General features: G+C 42.6%; 1 protein-coding gene across 8 annotated transcripts in view; it reads left to right on the plus strand.

Moving 5' to 3' along the window:
* Rbfox1 (RNA binding fox-1 homolog 1) overlaps nt 1-17708 on the plus strand; it is a 365001-nt gene that overhangs the window by 284422 nt on the left and 62871 nt on the right. For 5 of the 8 annotated variants that reach the window (XM_038326053.1, XM_038326057.1, XM_038326055.1 and 2 more), the window contains exon 8: nt 3052-3132. The exons of the other annotated variants lie outside the window; for them this stretch is intronic. In XM_038326053.1, coding sequence (XP_038181981.1) covers nt 3052-3132 — 81 coding nt within the window. The remainder of the gene's footprint in view (nt 1-3051; nt 3133-17708) is intronic. 8 annotated transcript variants of the gene reach the window in all.

Below are 17708 nucleotides of genomic sequence, written 5' to 3' on the forward strand. Positions count from 1 at the left end.
GAGGTACGGAAGCTGCCCCAGTCCTCTCGGTTGCTTTGTTTTTATTGGATCCAAAGCTTTCCTTTAAAGCAGAGGTCACAATGTGGGAAGAGAACTCACTAGAATTGCCTTGCAAATTAAATTAGAGGATGTTCTTAGGTAAAATAAAACCCAGGTCTTATGACCAAGCATAGATTTTGTTTTACAAAAGGTCAAAATCATTGCATAAAGATTGTTCCGTTTTGTTCCGTTTTACTACTAAGGGAGTTCAAAGACATGATTCTAAGTTGGCAGTGTCTCAGGGCCCACAGCTCGGGAAGAGTGAGAGAGCTTCATTAAGCCCTGCTGGGGTTTAGTTTTCAATTCCAAATCTGTGTTGGGTCTCAGTGGAATTCTACAGACTGCACTGAGGATATTGAAACTTGACCCGGGAGCTTTAATAGCAGATACCGAAATGGCCTTTAGCTGTGTTTTGGCTAAAATTAGATGATTTCCCTTTTTTGAAATTTCGGCACACCCTCCCCCAAGAAGCTTCACCTCTTGTTGTCAAGGTGGAATTTTAGCCAGGAATGTGCAGGAAAGAGTGATGGGAATTGTCTCAAAATCCATCCACCAGGATCTTCACGTTGGAGATTCAGAATCATAACTATTTCCGTGTCCTATAGTAACCTACATTTCTCCATACGATTTTTAGCAATGAGCAAAAACAGGTGAGATGCCCTCCCCCCTACGGCAAGCGCTTTACAGAGGACTTGTTCCGGGGGGTGGGGGGGGGGCAACTGCCTGTCCTGCTGTGTAGTTCACTTCCCAGTGATTGACTCTAGAGCTCACTCCTCCTCGCTGTGGTTATTTGCTCTTCATTCCCTTGCCAGTCACTCATTGCAACTAGAAATGTGTATGGAAGGTGAGCTAGACCATGGCCTATCTCTTGCATGACGGTAAATTTAATAAAGTAAAAAGAAGTTGAACTCAATTCAGCAGAAGTTGATCATTGACAAGGGCCCACCCAAGTTCTTAAAGTACTGACTCTCAAGCTGCCAGTTGGGTTCATTTTAATGCCAGGACTATTTTGAGTACAAAGGAAAAGGAGGGGTGGATGGCTCTTCTCCAAGAACAAACATAAGACAGGTATGATGTCTTTGAGCTACTTCTCTGAGTGACAGGAATGGCATTAATAAAGACAGGGACTGGCAGAGGAAGAGATGGGTTTTGACTTTAACAAAACCTTTGTTTTGGGGTACCGGGGAGATAGCTCAGTTGGTGAAACACATGCCATAAAAGTATGAGAGATGCTTAGGTCAGATCCCCAGGACCCACATCAAAAGCTCAGTGGACTTCCGGTCAGCCTACCTGAATTAGTTATCTCAAGTTCCATAAGAGACCTCATCAAAAAAAAAAAAAAAAGATGGAGAGCAATAGAAAATACTTGATATCGATTGCTGCCCCACCCCACAGCTTTATTTTAGCCAGGAAATAATTTTCAATCTCTAGAGAAGCACAGGGAGAAGATGGGCATGGGGTTTGGAGGAAAACTGTTAGAATCTCTCGGATGTATCATGTCTCATGATACAACATGAAGAGGTTGAACGGTGTGCAGGGCAGGCAGGAACATCAGCTTTATTGTCTCTGGAACCCAAATGACCCTTGGGAGTTTTGACTACATGTCTGTTGGCCTTGGTAGCTTGGAGGACAGGATGATAGACCTCTTCCACAGCATGGCTTTGCTCCTGAAGTGTGCCCCTGAGATAGACTTCTTTCATGGAAGATGATATTCATCTGCAGTATCAAGTAAAAAAGGTTAGCCCTGCCGAGTCAGGGAAGTCAACAGAAACCACAGGAAGGTCTTTCCAGCGCCCTTCATTGGTTTACCTCGTGTGCACCAAATGCAGCTCATTCTCTGCAGTCTTTGTGTTGGACTTCAGCAGCAGTAGCAGAGGCAAATCAACACTCCAAAGAGGCCTCGGGCAGTCTTCCTTGATGTGGGTGGGTGGTTCAAAGCATGGCCCAGAAGGAAATGTCTCAGGGCTCCTATTCTACCCTGCTGTAAATTTCCATTTTACAGGGATGAGCCAGCTGCCCTGTTCTTTAACTCAGGCAGAGGCAAGCCCACGCTGCAGTGCCTGGCAGTCTGCAGGTCAGCTAAGCCCACTCCACAGCAGGAGGCAGGGAGCTCCTAGGATGCAACCTGAAGCAAGTAGGCAGGCAGTCATCTCTCATGGTGTCGGGCATGCATCCAGGATGAGCTATAGCGACAACATATAGCTTTCTTTTCTGCCTTGCCTTTCTCCTACCCTTCCCCTAAAGAAGTCATCCACCAAGACAAACATTTAGGGCAGGGGTAGGAAAAATTGCCTCAAAACAAATCAATACCTGTACTTCCCATTTGTGGAGTAATTATTACGTGATAGCCCTTGCTATGGGCACGTTTGGAAGGTAGGTATATTTATCCCTGTTTCTCAGATAGAAACGCGGAAGCCTAGCAAGGCACAATGACTTATAAAGATTGCATAGCTAAGGGGTGTTTCCGTCCAGTTTACTGTCTGGTTCTTCTTGATATTTTAAAAGATTGTTTAAAATAGCATATATTAATTACATATGATAAAGACCTCCATTATGACATTTCATGTGTATATTTTTTATCAGTTCCTCCATTATCTTCTCTTTTTCTCCTCCCATTCATACGAATTCCCTTCCAAGGTCTCTCTTGTACTTCCTTTTTTGGGGTGGGTAGGATCAAATGCTCGGGGATGCTTACAGGGGCATGAATAATGGGTTTGCTGCTATTTCTTAAGATCCCCTTTGAGAATGCCATATCACTCCCATTGCCGGTATGAAAGTGGGCTGTACAGCACTAATTAGACGCTTTAGTTAACCCTGTGTGAAATGGCACGGCATGCATTTGGTGGGGGTGTGGAAGTGGGTGGGTTGCCTCTGGTCTCTTTGGCTTCCCATGCTCTGAGATGTGTTTTCATTTCTCTGCCTTCCTTATTTATGTTACCATGCTCCCAGATATAGTATGCTGTCCCCAAACCAGACGCCATCTCTTTCTCTCTCTCTTTCTCTCTCTCGTAGGCACGGTGCTGTTGTGCCAGGCCAACCAGGAGGGATCTTCCATGTACAGTGGCCCCAGTTCACTTGTATATACTTCTGCAAGTAAGCCCACAGTTGTGGCTCTTTTTGTTTTGTGATATGTATATATGAGTTCACTCATCTCCTTGCCGTGTAAGTCTCTACCTCTCCTTTCATCTCCTTCATGGTGTCCTCTCCATAGGGTGGAGTGGAGTTTCATAAACATGCCTGTTTTTTTATTGCCTTAGTACCTAAATCCCTCTGTTTTCTCCCATTCGCAGTAAGCCCACATTCCTGATATGTATTACCCATTCTTCTTTAAGCCTGTCATGACTGACTGTCAGGATGGTACGTGGGCATTGGTTGGTGAGGAAGGTTGTGGGAAAGAAGGCCATTGCCTGCATTAATCACAGCTCTGTCAATTAATGGTAAAGTATTTTAAGTGTGCAAGTCACCCAAAAGTCTCCCCATAGTGTAGTAGGTGTCTCGAGCTGTCCCTTTGTACATGGAAGGTTTACTGTAGGAAATATGACCAATTGATGGCTAGTTTTCAAGGCTCAGAAGTTCACAGTGAAGGCAGATAAATTAAGGTTCTTCCGATTTAACTGGAAGGCAGCAATACAAAAATGTTCTGATTAAATTGTATGTATGTATATAAATACACATATATGTAAATATGGTCAACAGAGAGGCAGAGGCAGGAAAGGAAACATAAGCTTAGAAAGAAGGCCTGGGAAGCACCCTACCTGATGTCCAGACCAGACTGGATAACTAAAGCCATACCTAGGCCCTATGGGTCTTTTCCTTTTTCCTCTTAGTAAGTATTCTTTATTTGTTATTTAATACAGGCACTATATATAGTCCTGGTAGAGTCCCCTAGTTGGCAAATGTGTCTCCTTCACTGTTGATGCCCGAAAGTTAGTCTGTAGGTCCTCGGGAAGGACTGGGCTTCCAAACAGGATAAAGAAGGGTAAAGTGGAAATGGCAGTTCATGACAGTCACAAAAATGAAGGCAGAAGGGAATCCTCGTGGCTGGGAAGAACCTGACACCTCAATTCCCAAAATGAGAGAGTGGGACAAACTAGACAGGTCACCTGGGGCCCACTGATAATGACAGCCCTGGGCCACACTGAGTGTATGTGGACCGGGCAGCTATTCACGTTCAAACCCAGGTTTGAATTGTTTCAATGAGGGGTGTACATTTCCATGCCCCGAGAAATTCTAACCCTGATAAAAAAAAAAGTTGTTCTTTCTAAATGGAAGCAAACTGTCCCTTGTGAGTCACTGTAAATGGTAGCCTTCTTCACGCCTGCTCCAGGTAGGTACTACATGGCTTGTTTTACAGAGGAAGTGGAGGGCTCCGAGGACAGGGAGTTACTCAACTCCAGGGCCTTTATAGACAGGTTTGGTTCTTCCTGATCTCTCTTCTTATCTGGAGAAGAGCTGATGCATGGTGTTAGTGTTGGTCTACAGAACTCCCAGAACAAGTTCTCTACATATCCATTTTACAGGACAATAAGGGTTTGAATTCATGGCGTTAATTAGTCACACTGGGCAAACAGCATATTGGGCAGAATGGCTCTGTATCCTAGTGTGATGTGCTTCCATCGTTTTTAAGGAGTGAACCAGACACACCTCAGGAAGATTTCATTTGGATCTGTCTAGCAGTTCTAAAGCAAGATGGAGGCAGGTTTTATACATCATAGAAACATTATATAAACACTCTGATAAATTAATGGAGGAAAGGATGTCAGGAGTTAGCAAACAAAAGCCACAGACCAGATTCTATCTTTACCCATTTTATTAGGACTGTAAAACCAATCTGAGTGAAAATGTGTATTATCGCCAGATGTGATGGCACATGGCTTTGATCCCAGAATGAGGAAACTAGGGAGGCAGGTGAGTTTGATACCAGCCAGGCGTATAGCTGTATAGTAAGAACCTCTCTTCAAAATAAAAGAAAGAAAATGTGCATTTTATATTTATATTATTTAAATATATATATATTCTTCATAGGTGCCTGATATTCTAAGCTATTACACGTTGTCTTCTACAGAAAGTGTCTAAGCCCATGCAGAAGGACTTTTTCAGCACTAAGACTATGTGGTGACATTACCGCCTCACGTGTATGATTGCACAAGCTTAGCTAGTTCCTATTTTAAGTCACATCAGTCATCTCACCTACGTATTTTCAACTTTTTATTGTCACAGATTGGCCATGTGACCTTTAGAAATTATGATAATGGCCTTCTCCTATGCTGTTGTTTAATTATATTTTAATCTGTTGCCCCAATTGTTGAATCTTCAGGTTCATAACAATTATTTTCAAATATATTAAAAATCAATGCCCTTTTCTATAGCAGTCTTAAAGGAAGCAATTAATAACTAATTTCATTTTTTATTTTTTTTTTATAAAAAGCACAACCTAGTTTCTTCCACTAAGATTCTTCCCTGGGTATTTATCTTAAGCAGTGCTATTTGGATTGGCAAGTTGGGTGAGGGTTTTGTCATAGCGAGGAACTCTACTAGCTAATAGCGGTGTGTAAAGGTTATTTGTGACCCTTGGGCACACTGCCCAGGCTTCCTTTCCCCTTCATTGCTTTTTGATCCAGCTGTTTGCAGAGAGCTGGCACCTTGGCAAGATTCGTCTGGGTTTCCTCTTTCTTACCAGGTGTAAACACGCTCTCTAGAGCCATGCTGAGGCTCTGCCCAAACCATCGCCAACCTGTGAGGCCCCTTTCTTTCAGGCCAGGCTCTCACACGGTGGAGCACCCATCCAGCCTTGCCCCTGACGGCTGATGATGCCGAGTCTTTCTCTAGGAACCTTGTCTTCTTTTCTCTTACTTCTAAGCAATGTTTTAGGGAAATTGAGAATGCAAGTTTTTCTCATTTTTTACTGACAGTAGTGTTCCTGGAAAAAAAAAACAAAACTGTATACGGCACTTAGACTGTGAATTGTTCTCATGTAAGCTAACCTCTGATACTGCTTGTCAGTCTGAAGGGTCTTCCCATTTTCTCTTTTTTATTATATTTTTATTATTTAAAACAATTTTTAAATTTAAATATACTTTAACCATGTTCTTCCCCTCTCCAGGTCCTTGTAGACCCTCTATTCTTCCCTATTTACCCAACTTTAAGTTCTTTCTCAAAAAAATAAAAAAAGCAAAAACTCAATACAGCAAACTTCCTCCAAACCAAGAAAAACAACATAAATAGAAAACAAAAGAACAAAAACTACCAAACTGTAACCAACTTAAAGAACACACACACGCACACGTGCACACACACACACACACGCACGCACACATGCACACACACACATGTACACACACACACACACACACACACACACACACACACAATGAATGAATAGATGAATAGCCCTGACCCATATGTAGCCCATTATGTACTGGTCAGCTGCTCCTGCACATGAGGCTCCTCCAGGAGCTGTCACTCTGCTGGAGAAAACTGATTCCCCACTCCCAGCAGGTATGAGTGACAGTTCTGTCGATGACCTTTGTTCTGGGGGCTAGGTTTTCATTCATTGAGTGACTAGATTCTGTTCATTCACTTTTCATATAAAAATATAATAAGATTAAACAAAAAATATTATATCAAAGTCTGATAGGACAGACCAACAGAAGGAAAAGAGCCTAAAAGAAAGAAGAATCAGAGACTCACTCAATCTCTGAGGAATCCCAGAAAAACACTAAATTGTAAACCATTAGGTCTATCTATCTAACTATCCATCTATCCATCTATCTATCTATCTATCTATCTATCTATCTATCTATCTATCTGTATCTATCTCTATTTATATAGATAGAGATAGAGGTAGAGGTAGAGGTAGAGATGACCTTGTGCAGACTCATGCAGGCCACGTGTGTGCTACTTTCATCTCTGTGAGTTTATATGAGCTTTGCTTGTGTTGATTTAGAGGCCCTTGTTTCCTTAGCATCCTCCATCCTACTCTCTGCCTCCTCTTCCATGGGGTTTCCTGAGCTCTGGGGGGGGGGGGATTTGGTGGAAATAACCCTTTTAGTACTGAGTGTTCCAAGGTCTCTGCATAATACCTGGATGTGGGTATGAATATTCCCAGCAACTGCAGTGGGAAGCTTTACTGATGATGGCTGAACAAGGTACTGGCCTATGAGTATAGCAAAATATCATTAGGAGTCATTTAATCACTGTTGGTGTTGTTAAGACCAGAATTATTTAGCTTACCCTAGGTCCCTGTGCTATCTAGTCTCAGGTTCTTGTTCACCGAAGCAATGCTGGTATGGGTTCCATCTAATGACGTGGCCTTATTGATGACTCCTATAATCTGTTCACCACCACTGCTCTAGCACGTCTTGCAGATGGTATACCACATTAAATCAAAGCATCTGTGACAGGCTGAGCCTTTATGTTTCTCATTTGGTAGCATACAGAGTATTCTCCTGTACTAAATATACTAGAACACAGGGGCAGAGGCTCTTTGTAGGCACCAGATTGACATTTCCATGTTCTGTGAGTTGTGTAGGTGCTGTCTTCAGCAATGGAGTCTTGCTGTCAGTTTGTGGAGAGCAACCTATTTATAGTCTTGGATTCCCAAGGGGGCCCCATTGACCAGAAACTCAATGAGAAATAAATCCAATGCAAATACTAGAAACTTCTTTGGTAACAAGAGATGAACAATTGGGGCTCTGTATCTCCCATTATTTGCTGATTTCATTTAGATTGTCTTCATATATGTGTATATTTTAGGAAGTTTGCTGTATTATTTCAATGCTACCGCTCAAATTCCCCTTAGTCTTACCTGTCTCCTCTGTATTCCCTCTCACAACCTCCTCTGCCCCCTCCCCTCTTAATAGTCACACCCCAGCCCCTGCCCTCGTTCATCCATAATTATCTATTCTATTCCTTTTCCCAAGGGGATCTATCTCTTCCATCTAGTTCCTTATCCTATGTGCTTCTACAGACTGTGGCTTTGTTTTAATTGGTTTAACATATTACCCACATAAAAGCAAATACATACCATATTTGTCTTTCTGGTCTAGAATACCTCTCTCAGGATGACTTTTTTTCTAGTTTCATTTATTAGCCATTATATTATTTTTTAATGAATGACTAATACTCCATTGTATAAATTTTTCACATTTATTTCATCTGCTCTTCTGTTGAGGGACATCTAGGTTGTTTTCAGGTCCTGGCTGTTGTGGACAGAGCAGCAATTATTACGGTTGAACAAGTGACTTTGTGATAGGTTGAAGCATCCTTTGGGGATACGCTATAGAGTGGTATAGTTGTATCTTGAGGTTGATCAATTCCCATCCTTCTGAGAAACTGCCTCCACAGGGATTATATGAGTTTTCACTCCCACCAACGAGTGAGTATTTATTCCACATCCTCACCAGTGTGAGCTGACACTTGTTTTGACTATCTTGACTACTCTGACAGAAGATGAAATCTCATAGTAGTTTTGTTTTACATTTCTTTGATGGCTAACGATATTGAGCATTTCTTTAAGTGTTTCTCAGATCATACAATTTCAAGTATACTACAGAGCTATAGTAATAAAAACAACATGGTGATGGCATAAGAACAGACAGGTTTGTTGATCAATGTAATCAAACTGAAGTTCCAGACATATATTCACACACCTATAGACACCTGATTTTTCTAAAGAGGCCATAAATACACACTGAAAAAAAAAAGGATAGCATCTTCAATCTTCAACAACTGGTCCTGGTCAAAATGGGTATCATCATAGAGAAGAATACAAATAGATACATACTTATCACTGTGCACAAAACTGAAGTCCAAATAGATCAAAGACCTCAATAAAACCAGACACACTGAACCTGGTAGAAGAGAAAGCAGGGGATAGACTTGAACATGCTGGCCCAGGAAAAGACTTTCTGAATAGAACACTAATAGTACAGGCAGTAAGAACAGCAATCAATAAATGGGACCTTATGATATTGAGAAGCTCCTACATGGCAAGGGACACCATTATTTGGGCAAAGGGGCAGCTTATAGAAAGGGAAAATATTTATATCAATGATACATCTGATAGAGGATTAATATAAAAAATATATAACTCAAGAAACTAGATATCAAAAAACAAAAAAACCAATTTAAATGGGGTATAAGTCTACAGAATTCTCAATAGAGTTTCTCTCCATTTTTAAATTAGCCTTAAATGTTTTCAAATTAAATTGTCCATATTCTTAGCCAATAGATAATCATCTGTCAATAACACCCTTACATTCAGTAGGGGAGACAGCTTTTAAGGAAACCCTGCTGGATGAGTCTGTAATGAAAATAATTCCAACTGAAGTCATTTGCTTTTTAAGATGCACTTTTGCATAATGTTTCCTCTTCTAAGTAAATCTTCCTGATGGAACCCAGGCTATTAACAGCGTTAAGGGAGAAATCTTTCACTTGGGACTGCCTGTCAGTACAACCCAGTCCCTTTTGCTCTTCCCATCTGACCCCACACTTCATGCTGACTTCAAAGTGTCAGAGACATTGTAGAGGCTTCCATATGCCCCAATAAACAACTCTCGGAAAGCAGATATGCCTTATACGTTCTATACCAAACTGAAAGTCAGAGCAAAACATCAAGAATTTAGGTAGAATTTGTTCATACAGAAGTAACATATTTACTAAGAATGCTGTTAGACATAAGTTCCTTTTAGAGAAGTTTTGAGATGGGCCAGGCTGGTGACCAACTTGATGCCTAGCCTGTCTCGACACGTGGCTCATTAACACCAGGTTCAGCTTCAGGCAGAAGAGAAAGGGCAGGTAGCTCCAAGTGCTAGAGACAAAAGCGATGCTATAGGGAAGGCAAACACTGCTTCGACAAAGGGAAAAACCCACTCATGATATGGGTGAGCAAGTAGAGTCATGGCTTTTGGTTGACTCTTTTGTATATGACAGTAAATGCTATCAGCTTTGTTTGTTTGTAAGCCTATGAATAAATTTTCTTTTTAAAAACTGAAATTTTACATGTGGAAGCAAACCCACATTTGCTTGGAACAATGTCCTTCTACAAACCTGTGGCCTACGTGGCCTCCTGGATCATTCTTTTTTCCTCCCAAGTAATGTGAAGACTATACTCTGCAACAGGCAAGGAAAGCTGTCCTGTGGTTTCACGTAGAGACAAGTACTCATAATCACACTATACGCATATTCTGCATCATCACATTGGGGTTTATTTGACATTCTGTGACCATCACCCCTGAAGCCTCTTTGACATCACCAAGCTGTTTCAGGGAAACCATCACTCAGATCCTGACACACCAAGCCACACTTTCTGCATCCCCCACTAAGACTGTGGTAGACATATAGCAGCCTTGTACAAGCATTACACATGCTTCTGAGTCCTCATCTTTAGCTCCAGTCATGGGATTCTGAGCCCATCTCAACCTGCTCCACTGTAATGACATGCTTTGGGTCTTATCAATGTTGCAAATAATACAAATAAAAGAAAGCATCTTTTGCATGAGTCTCTTCCTCATTATAAACACGTCTTTTATGCATTTACTTGCCGATTGTACTTAACCTCTTATGAATTCCAATTCTTTTCATTGTTCATTACTGCAGTTTGTGACAAGCATTCATATTGATTGTGTAGTTATTTTTTAATATATTACTCACATGCCATTACATATTTTTAATTGTATAGGCAGATATATCTGTCTTTTCTCATATTTCCAGATTTAAATTTCTTTGCAGATTTTTAAAATCTCTACAAGGAAGCCCTTAGTGTAATACCATAGCAAAATGCCATAAATTGGGCAGCCCAGGCAACAGATTATTCTCTCATATTCAGGAAGGTGACATCTAAGATCAAGGTGCCATCATGGTTGGCCTCTGATAATGACTCTTGCCCTAGTTTTCAGATGACCACCTTCTTAACCCTCATGTGGCAAAGCGAGTAAGTAGGAGTTAGCACGTAGGTCTTTTTCTAACCAATCCTTTTCTGGGGTCCCCTTCACCCAAACTTAACCACTTCTCCAAAACCCCTTCTCCAAACATTCCCTGAACATCAGGATTTCAGCAATGGGCTCTGGAGCAGAAGGAGGCGTTTCAGTGGGCAGCAAGCACCTGAACAGAGAAGCACCCAGCTGAAGAGCGTTGCAGATGCATGCTTCTGCAGAAATGTCTGTGTAGCTTCATCTGTTGCCAATACACACATGGATGCTTTCATCATTCTAAGGGAACCACAGCTGATCCTTGCAGCTATGTGGGACAAACAGTAAAGATGAACATTAAGGAGACAGTTTTACCTGAAGTCCTATTCCATAGACAACTAAGCAATTAGATGCAGATATCCAGAATCCTTGATGTTATCAAACTGTAGAATCATTGCCTACTTTATTCAGTTCTATGAATCTCAAGGGCAAGTGGTCATGGAATGCCTTTAATTGATATATTGACCTCCGGTTTTATGGAAGCGACTGCGTAACCCCCCAAAACAATAAATTACCTGGCAGAAACAGGCACCAATCAAAGCTGCCCCAACTGTAGTCTCAGGCCACAAGTGGGGCTGCTGTTGCTTCTGTAACTAAAGTGAGAACAAAAATGAACTCCCAGCTGCCTCTCTCTCCTCAGTATAGAAAGAATCAACAGATAGAGCACATGAGGGCCACCGTGTTCCTGACATGTCGGTTGACAGAACTGGCTTTCTGTCTTGTTGCCAGTGCTGGAGAGCGTCCTGGTTGCCTCTGAGCTGCTTTCCCATAACATATCTGGAGGAGCTGCATGAGATCCTTGAGAACAAGGATACAGAAGGGAAGCGTGCAAACCTCAGACAAAATGCAAAGAGCCCCTAGCCGAAGAGGATGAAATGAATTGATAATGCTTTAATTTAATACTGCTACATTTGAAGATGAGTGGGAAAGAGCCAGGGACAAGGAATATTGAAATTTGCCACAAGAAGGGCATTCGCTTTCTCTTCTGCCAACTGAGTCCAGTGTTAATACCTCAGCATGATGTGTTTTCATGGACGCTTTAATTGTTTGCCATGGGTTACTTTTTCAGAAAATTGATTTTAAAGCAATCGATTACTGAATTTGGGGAGCGGGGGAGTCCCTCCTAAGTTCTTGCTTTCCCCCAGAGTAACAGTCCTACTTGGCTGTACCTACTGCTAGGCCTGAAGCAGTGAGACGTGGCTATTTACTTACTATATTTCAGGGCATTGCTAAACCCTTTTTATGATCATTCTCCTACAATTCTCAGAAAAACACTACAGTTATTATAATACCATCTTATCTCACCAGGAAATTTAGATTCAAATGGATTAAGGAAACTGCCACGACATTTGCAGGGTCTTTTCCCCGCATATTCTGACTCCCAGTGTTTTTCTTGCTAACTACCCTTTTAAACTTGATCCCTAGAGGATGGAAACAATCTCGCATTGGGCTCCTAAGCATAGCAGATCAGGGAATGTTTTCTGGACCCCTAGACAAGCTGGCTTGCATCTCTCCTTGGACCACAATCCTCTTTCTCATGCTCATTCCATGATTTGGGGAAGCAGCTTGGTCACTCACAGCACAGCTCTCCAGAAGCCCAGCCAGGGCCACCCTGCCAACCTCTGTGTTCTTCCAGCTTTGGACAGGGGCTGGACCACTCTACGGATCACCAGGGAATGTACACCTGTTCATACGTGAAGAGCTGAGTCTCGGGAATATCTTATTTACAAGAATAATCTGCAGCCAGACAAGCTTCGAGGGCACTCAGTTACCAATCCCATTCTCATTTCTTTCACTTACTTGCAAAGGCAAAGCACATCAACTCGCTACCTGAGAAGAGAGGGAAAAATCTTTTAATCGTCATTTTTGGGTAACTAACGTTTTGTATAAATGTATCACATTTCAAAACAAGCATGGGCTGAGGAGGCTCAGAGGGTAAGAGTATTTGCCGAGAAAGCATGAGGACCTCAGTTCAAATCTTCAGCAATCATCTCAAATGTTAGTCACTGCCACATATGCATCTGTAACCCCAGTCCTTGGGGAAGGGGCAGAGGCAGAAAGGGTGCTGGGACTTGCTGGCTGTGCGCTTAGCTCCAGGTTTATCCATCAGTAAAATTCTGTCTTCTTACTCACTACCCTGCTTTCCCAGGGCCTTAAACATCACTGCTTAGTGTTTAATTTCCTTATTTAGTTTATATTCACTTAGTGATGACTTAAATTTCTCTATTTGTCTGTCTATCTAGATATAGCTATAGGTAGAAAGTTAGAAAGAAAAAAGATAAACAAAGGAAGGAAGGAAGGAAGGAAAGAAAGAAAGAAGGAAGGATATTAACCTTTTGGCACAAAACTCTATAGAGAATAGTACTTTTAGTTGTGACATAGTCATATATTTATGGAGCATACTTGGATCTGATTCATGATGAGATAATTATTGAAGTGGTTAAATTAAAGTATTATCTCTGGATGCCAGATTTTAAGAACAGATTCATGGATGGAAGCGATGGCTCAGTGGTTAAGAGTACATATTGCTTTTGCAGAGAACTCAAGTTCAGTTCCTAGCACCCACATGAGGAGACTCTCAGCTGCCTATTACTGTAGTTCCAAGTGGATCGGAGGCCTCTGGCCCCAGCAGGGAACCAAATGTGCACACATATCCACACACATATACAAAACTGCAAAATATTAAAATATTTAATTTATAATATAAATTTAAATATAAAGGTAAAATATTTAGTAAACAAATTCACTGGCATTTCTGCTCCCCACTGCTATCACCCCAGCTCCATCAACGTCTGAGCCGGGCTTCCTCTGGCTGAGTCACTGTCATGGCACCTTCTTCTCCTGGAGGGTGGTGATTATTTTATCTCCCTAGAAAATAAAACAGGTGACTACCTGAGTATCTGAATACTGCTGCTTCTTCCTTAACTTTGAGACATGGCCCACAACGTAACTCAGGCCAGCTTCAAACTTTCCATCTTCCTGCTTCAGCTCTCAGAGAGGTGGGGTGATGGATATGTGCCACCGTTCCCTGCTATACCCCCAGATCTTTGAAGGGAAGGGCTTAGCAGCCAGCAGCCTTTTTTCAAGTGACTACTGTCTTGCATCCTTCATTTGGTTATTAATCTCAATGCAGAACAGTGGCTTTTGTCTTTTTCAAATGGGGGTCTGCTTCTGCAAAAGACTGCCAGTTGCAACGCTCCCATCCTGTGGTGTGCCCCCAAACATCTTATTTGTCTTGATATTTCTCTCACAGAAATACATATGACAGATAAGGAGTCACTGGAGGATGCGCTTGCTTTGTGTCAGACAGATATTAAAACAATAAACTATGCTGCCCTGGGATTCCAGCACACACAAAGCCGGAGAACAGGGCTGAGATGAGGGGCTTGGGAAAAGCGGTGAGGCAGCTGTGCTGGGGAAATCCCCTGGAAACACCAGGGCCTGTGATAGTATTGAGAGGAAGCACTTTTTAATGCTCACCTTTGCTTAAGAGGATCAACTGCCTGGTGTAGCTCATATGCTCAGCTCCTTGACAATGCCCACCCATTCTCCAGCCCCGACAGGGCTAGCAGAGAAATCCTTCAGTAGTTTGAGAAGCTTATGTTGAGAAGTTTATATTTTAAGTGCTGTTCTGCACTTCTCTGCTTCGCAAAACTACAATGAATTTAAAAATAGTAAGGGATTGGGCCATTCCCAGTATTCTCTGGTCAGATCTCTGCCTATACATGTTCTAGAGGTGAAAACTTAAAAACACGTCCGGTTTCTGAAGGGCAAGGGAGGGCAGTGTGATATCATGGCATCGGCATACAATTCTGGCAGATTGAGATTTGCAAATTAAGCCAAGTGTGCAGCTAACCCAGAGGCCCCCAGGTCTGCAGACCTGTAGAAGAGCAACAACGGACTAGGGATGAGAGATGTGTATTTCAAGAGCTGGAAGAGAGATTCCAGGGCCTCTCTGCATGGATATTCTGATCAAAGAGACATGAATGCAAGTAAGGGTCCCCGCCCCCTCCTCAGAAGCAAATTCCCCCACCCAGGATAAGGCTGTCTGGAGGAGGAGGAGCTTGTCTCTGGTGGAAGGAAAGGGAACCTGTGAGAGTTATATCCACCCAAGACTTTAAACATTTGCTTTATTGCTAATGGAACTTTCCCTAAATCATGTTATCAATTATAGATAAAAGCCACCACAGGCCAATGTAGGGCTACAGAGAATGTGAGCACACCCACAAGGAAATGCAGCTTTAGGCCCAAACACCCCAACTGCACACATACATTGCATCAATCTTGGGTTTTATCTTCATGCCATGCAGGTTTTTGCTACCTAATTTCTTTCTGTGTAAAAACAAGAAAGAGCTGGGAAGGTAGCCCAGTGGTAAGTGTCTTCCATGCAAGCTTGAGAACCTGAGCTCAGACCCGAACTCACATGTAAGGAAAGCTGGACATGTTGGCACATGCTATGATACCAGGGTTGGGGTGAATCAGGAGAGAGGCAGATTCAGAGAATTTGCTGGAAGCCCAGTTTGGTGGTGGTGTTGACTAGTCCCAACCCTGTGAGAGACCCTGTCCTAAAAACGCAAAACACCCATGGAATGACACCTGAAGCTTACCTAGCCTCTGCACGCTTGTGTACTCCGCCCCTCCACCCCAGCCTCCCACACAGCCATCACCTCCAACTCCAGTGTCCTAGTTCCCACTAACACGCCCTGGTTCCCATCACTGGTATCACAAAATCCTCACAGCACCTTCCCGTAACATAGAGAAAAGGCTGGGGTTATAGTTATAGGCAGCATGATCTCTTTGTGCGGTAGCCGGGATGCCGCTGACAGTCGTCTTGGACACTTGCTTATATGTGGGCATTAAAGAAATGACGATGTAAGTTTTTTCCAGACTTCTGGAGTCAAAACCGCTACCCAAAAAAACAGACTGACTTCCCCCAGAACCTAATTAGGAAGGTGTGTGTGTGTGCTGACTGGACGACTGGACACTTTCCAAATGGCCCTCCTTCAGCCTGTCTGTAACAGGGCCCCGGGATGCCAGCCGCTGAAGCAGGTGTGAGATCAGCAGCTGCAGAGGGCACCTGTCCTCCAGGTTTGCTTTGGGTGTTGATGAGAGGCTTAGACTCAGTTTTTGCTTTTGCGGGGATTTTTGTTGTGTTTTAAGTTAAATGCTGCCACTGAGAGGCAGCTAGCCTCAAACCCTGACAGACAGAACAGCTCCCCTCACAGTGACGGCTGGATGTGAAATGAACACTTGCATCTGCATCTCATACCTGTCTTGTGAGTCACTGCCAGCCCCCCTCTAAGGACCTCAAACTCAAGAGCTGTAGCAGCCCCAGAGAACCATGGGAAATCCAGCCCAGCATAAGGCAGCTAATTTATCTCACTTGCCCTGCTTCCTACCTTGAGAGGCAATCCATCGAGCTCACTGTTCCGGCCAGCTGTTAGATAGATCATGAATGATTTAACAATTGAACCTTTACTGTATATATATGCACTCGATAAAATCATTATTTATATAAACTATTTGGTTTCTTTTTTCCCCCTTGGCTTCCTGGGGGATAAAAATAAATAAAACCAAGTTGACATTGGTACTGATTTTGTCAAACTAAGAGATTATGGCAAATGGCTCCATCTAAATTAAAATAGATTCCAGCTTCTATGTTCCCTCCAACAACATAGAGCACTTTTGCAAATATCGGCTACAGTGCTGCCAAGTTAAACACTCCAAGATGGAGATTCATTTCCATTTTGTTGAAATGAAATGTTACAAAAATTTTGCCTGGGGGAGGTCTGTCGATACCTGTAAGTCAGAGAGATCACAAGGACCTCTTCCACAGAAAGTGTGGGACTGCAACCCCCACAGCCTAGAAGCACCCACCATGCATCTGCTGTGTTAACCCTGCCATTTGTAACACAGGAGAGAAACACGCTAGGTTCCACAGGAAGTGGGAACAGTGGGGCAGTTAGTGAGACCAAAGCTTCATTCTTGCTCAGCCCCACACAGATGAATGATTTGAGAATATTCCTGTGCATGGGTAACGAGTGTGGGTTTTGTTCTGCCTTTCAAAATGGGATGTTTTGGGTGAAAAAAATCCTTCTGCTTGGGCAACACCAGTTCTGCGATCCAGAACAAATCCCTGCGTGTTCATTGTGCCTCATCCATTTATGTACGAGCAGGAGATTTATTTCAAACCAAGCTGTGGGTGAAATGGTATGTGATAGCGGAATTAACAAATCAGTTACATATAGAACAATAAATGCAGCAGCCCTCGGTGGTAAATTAGTTTTATATTCAAAAAGCCCCAGCTTTTGAAATGAGTTTTTTCATGGGTGTGAGTGTGTGTGCACCTGTGTGTGTACCTGTGTGTGCACACATGTAGAGGATAGAGGTGGACTTAAGCGTCTTCCTCTGTCTTTCTTTACCTGATTTTTTGAGACAGGGTTTCTCCTAGATCCGGAAACTCACTGATTTGGCTAGTCTGACAGGCCAGTGAGGTGAGCCCCAGGGATCTGTCTGTATCTACCTCCGAAGTGTTGGGATTAAAGGTTTATGTCACCGTATGGCTATTTAATATGAGTTTTTGGGATTGAACTTGGGTCCTCCTTGCTTGCAGGATATTCCTTTACTAGTAATCCATCTCCCAAGCCCACAAATATATTTCTTATTCCAATCTCCCAAATTCAAAAGTTGTAGCAGAAT

The sequence above is a fragment of the Arvicola amphibius genome, chromosome 4 (assembly GCF_903992535.2).
Source record: "Arvicola amphibius chromosome 4, mArvAmp1.2, whole genome shotgun sequence".
Taxonomy (NCBI): domain Eukaryota; kingdom Metazoa; phylum Chordata; class Mammalia; order Rodentia; family Cricetidae; genus Arvicola; species Arvicola amphibius.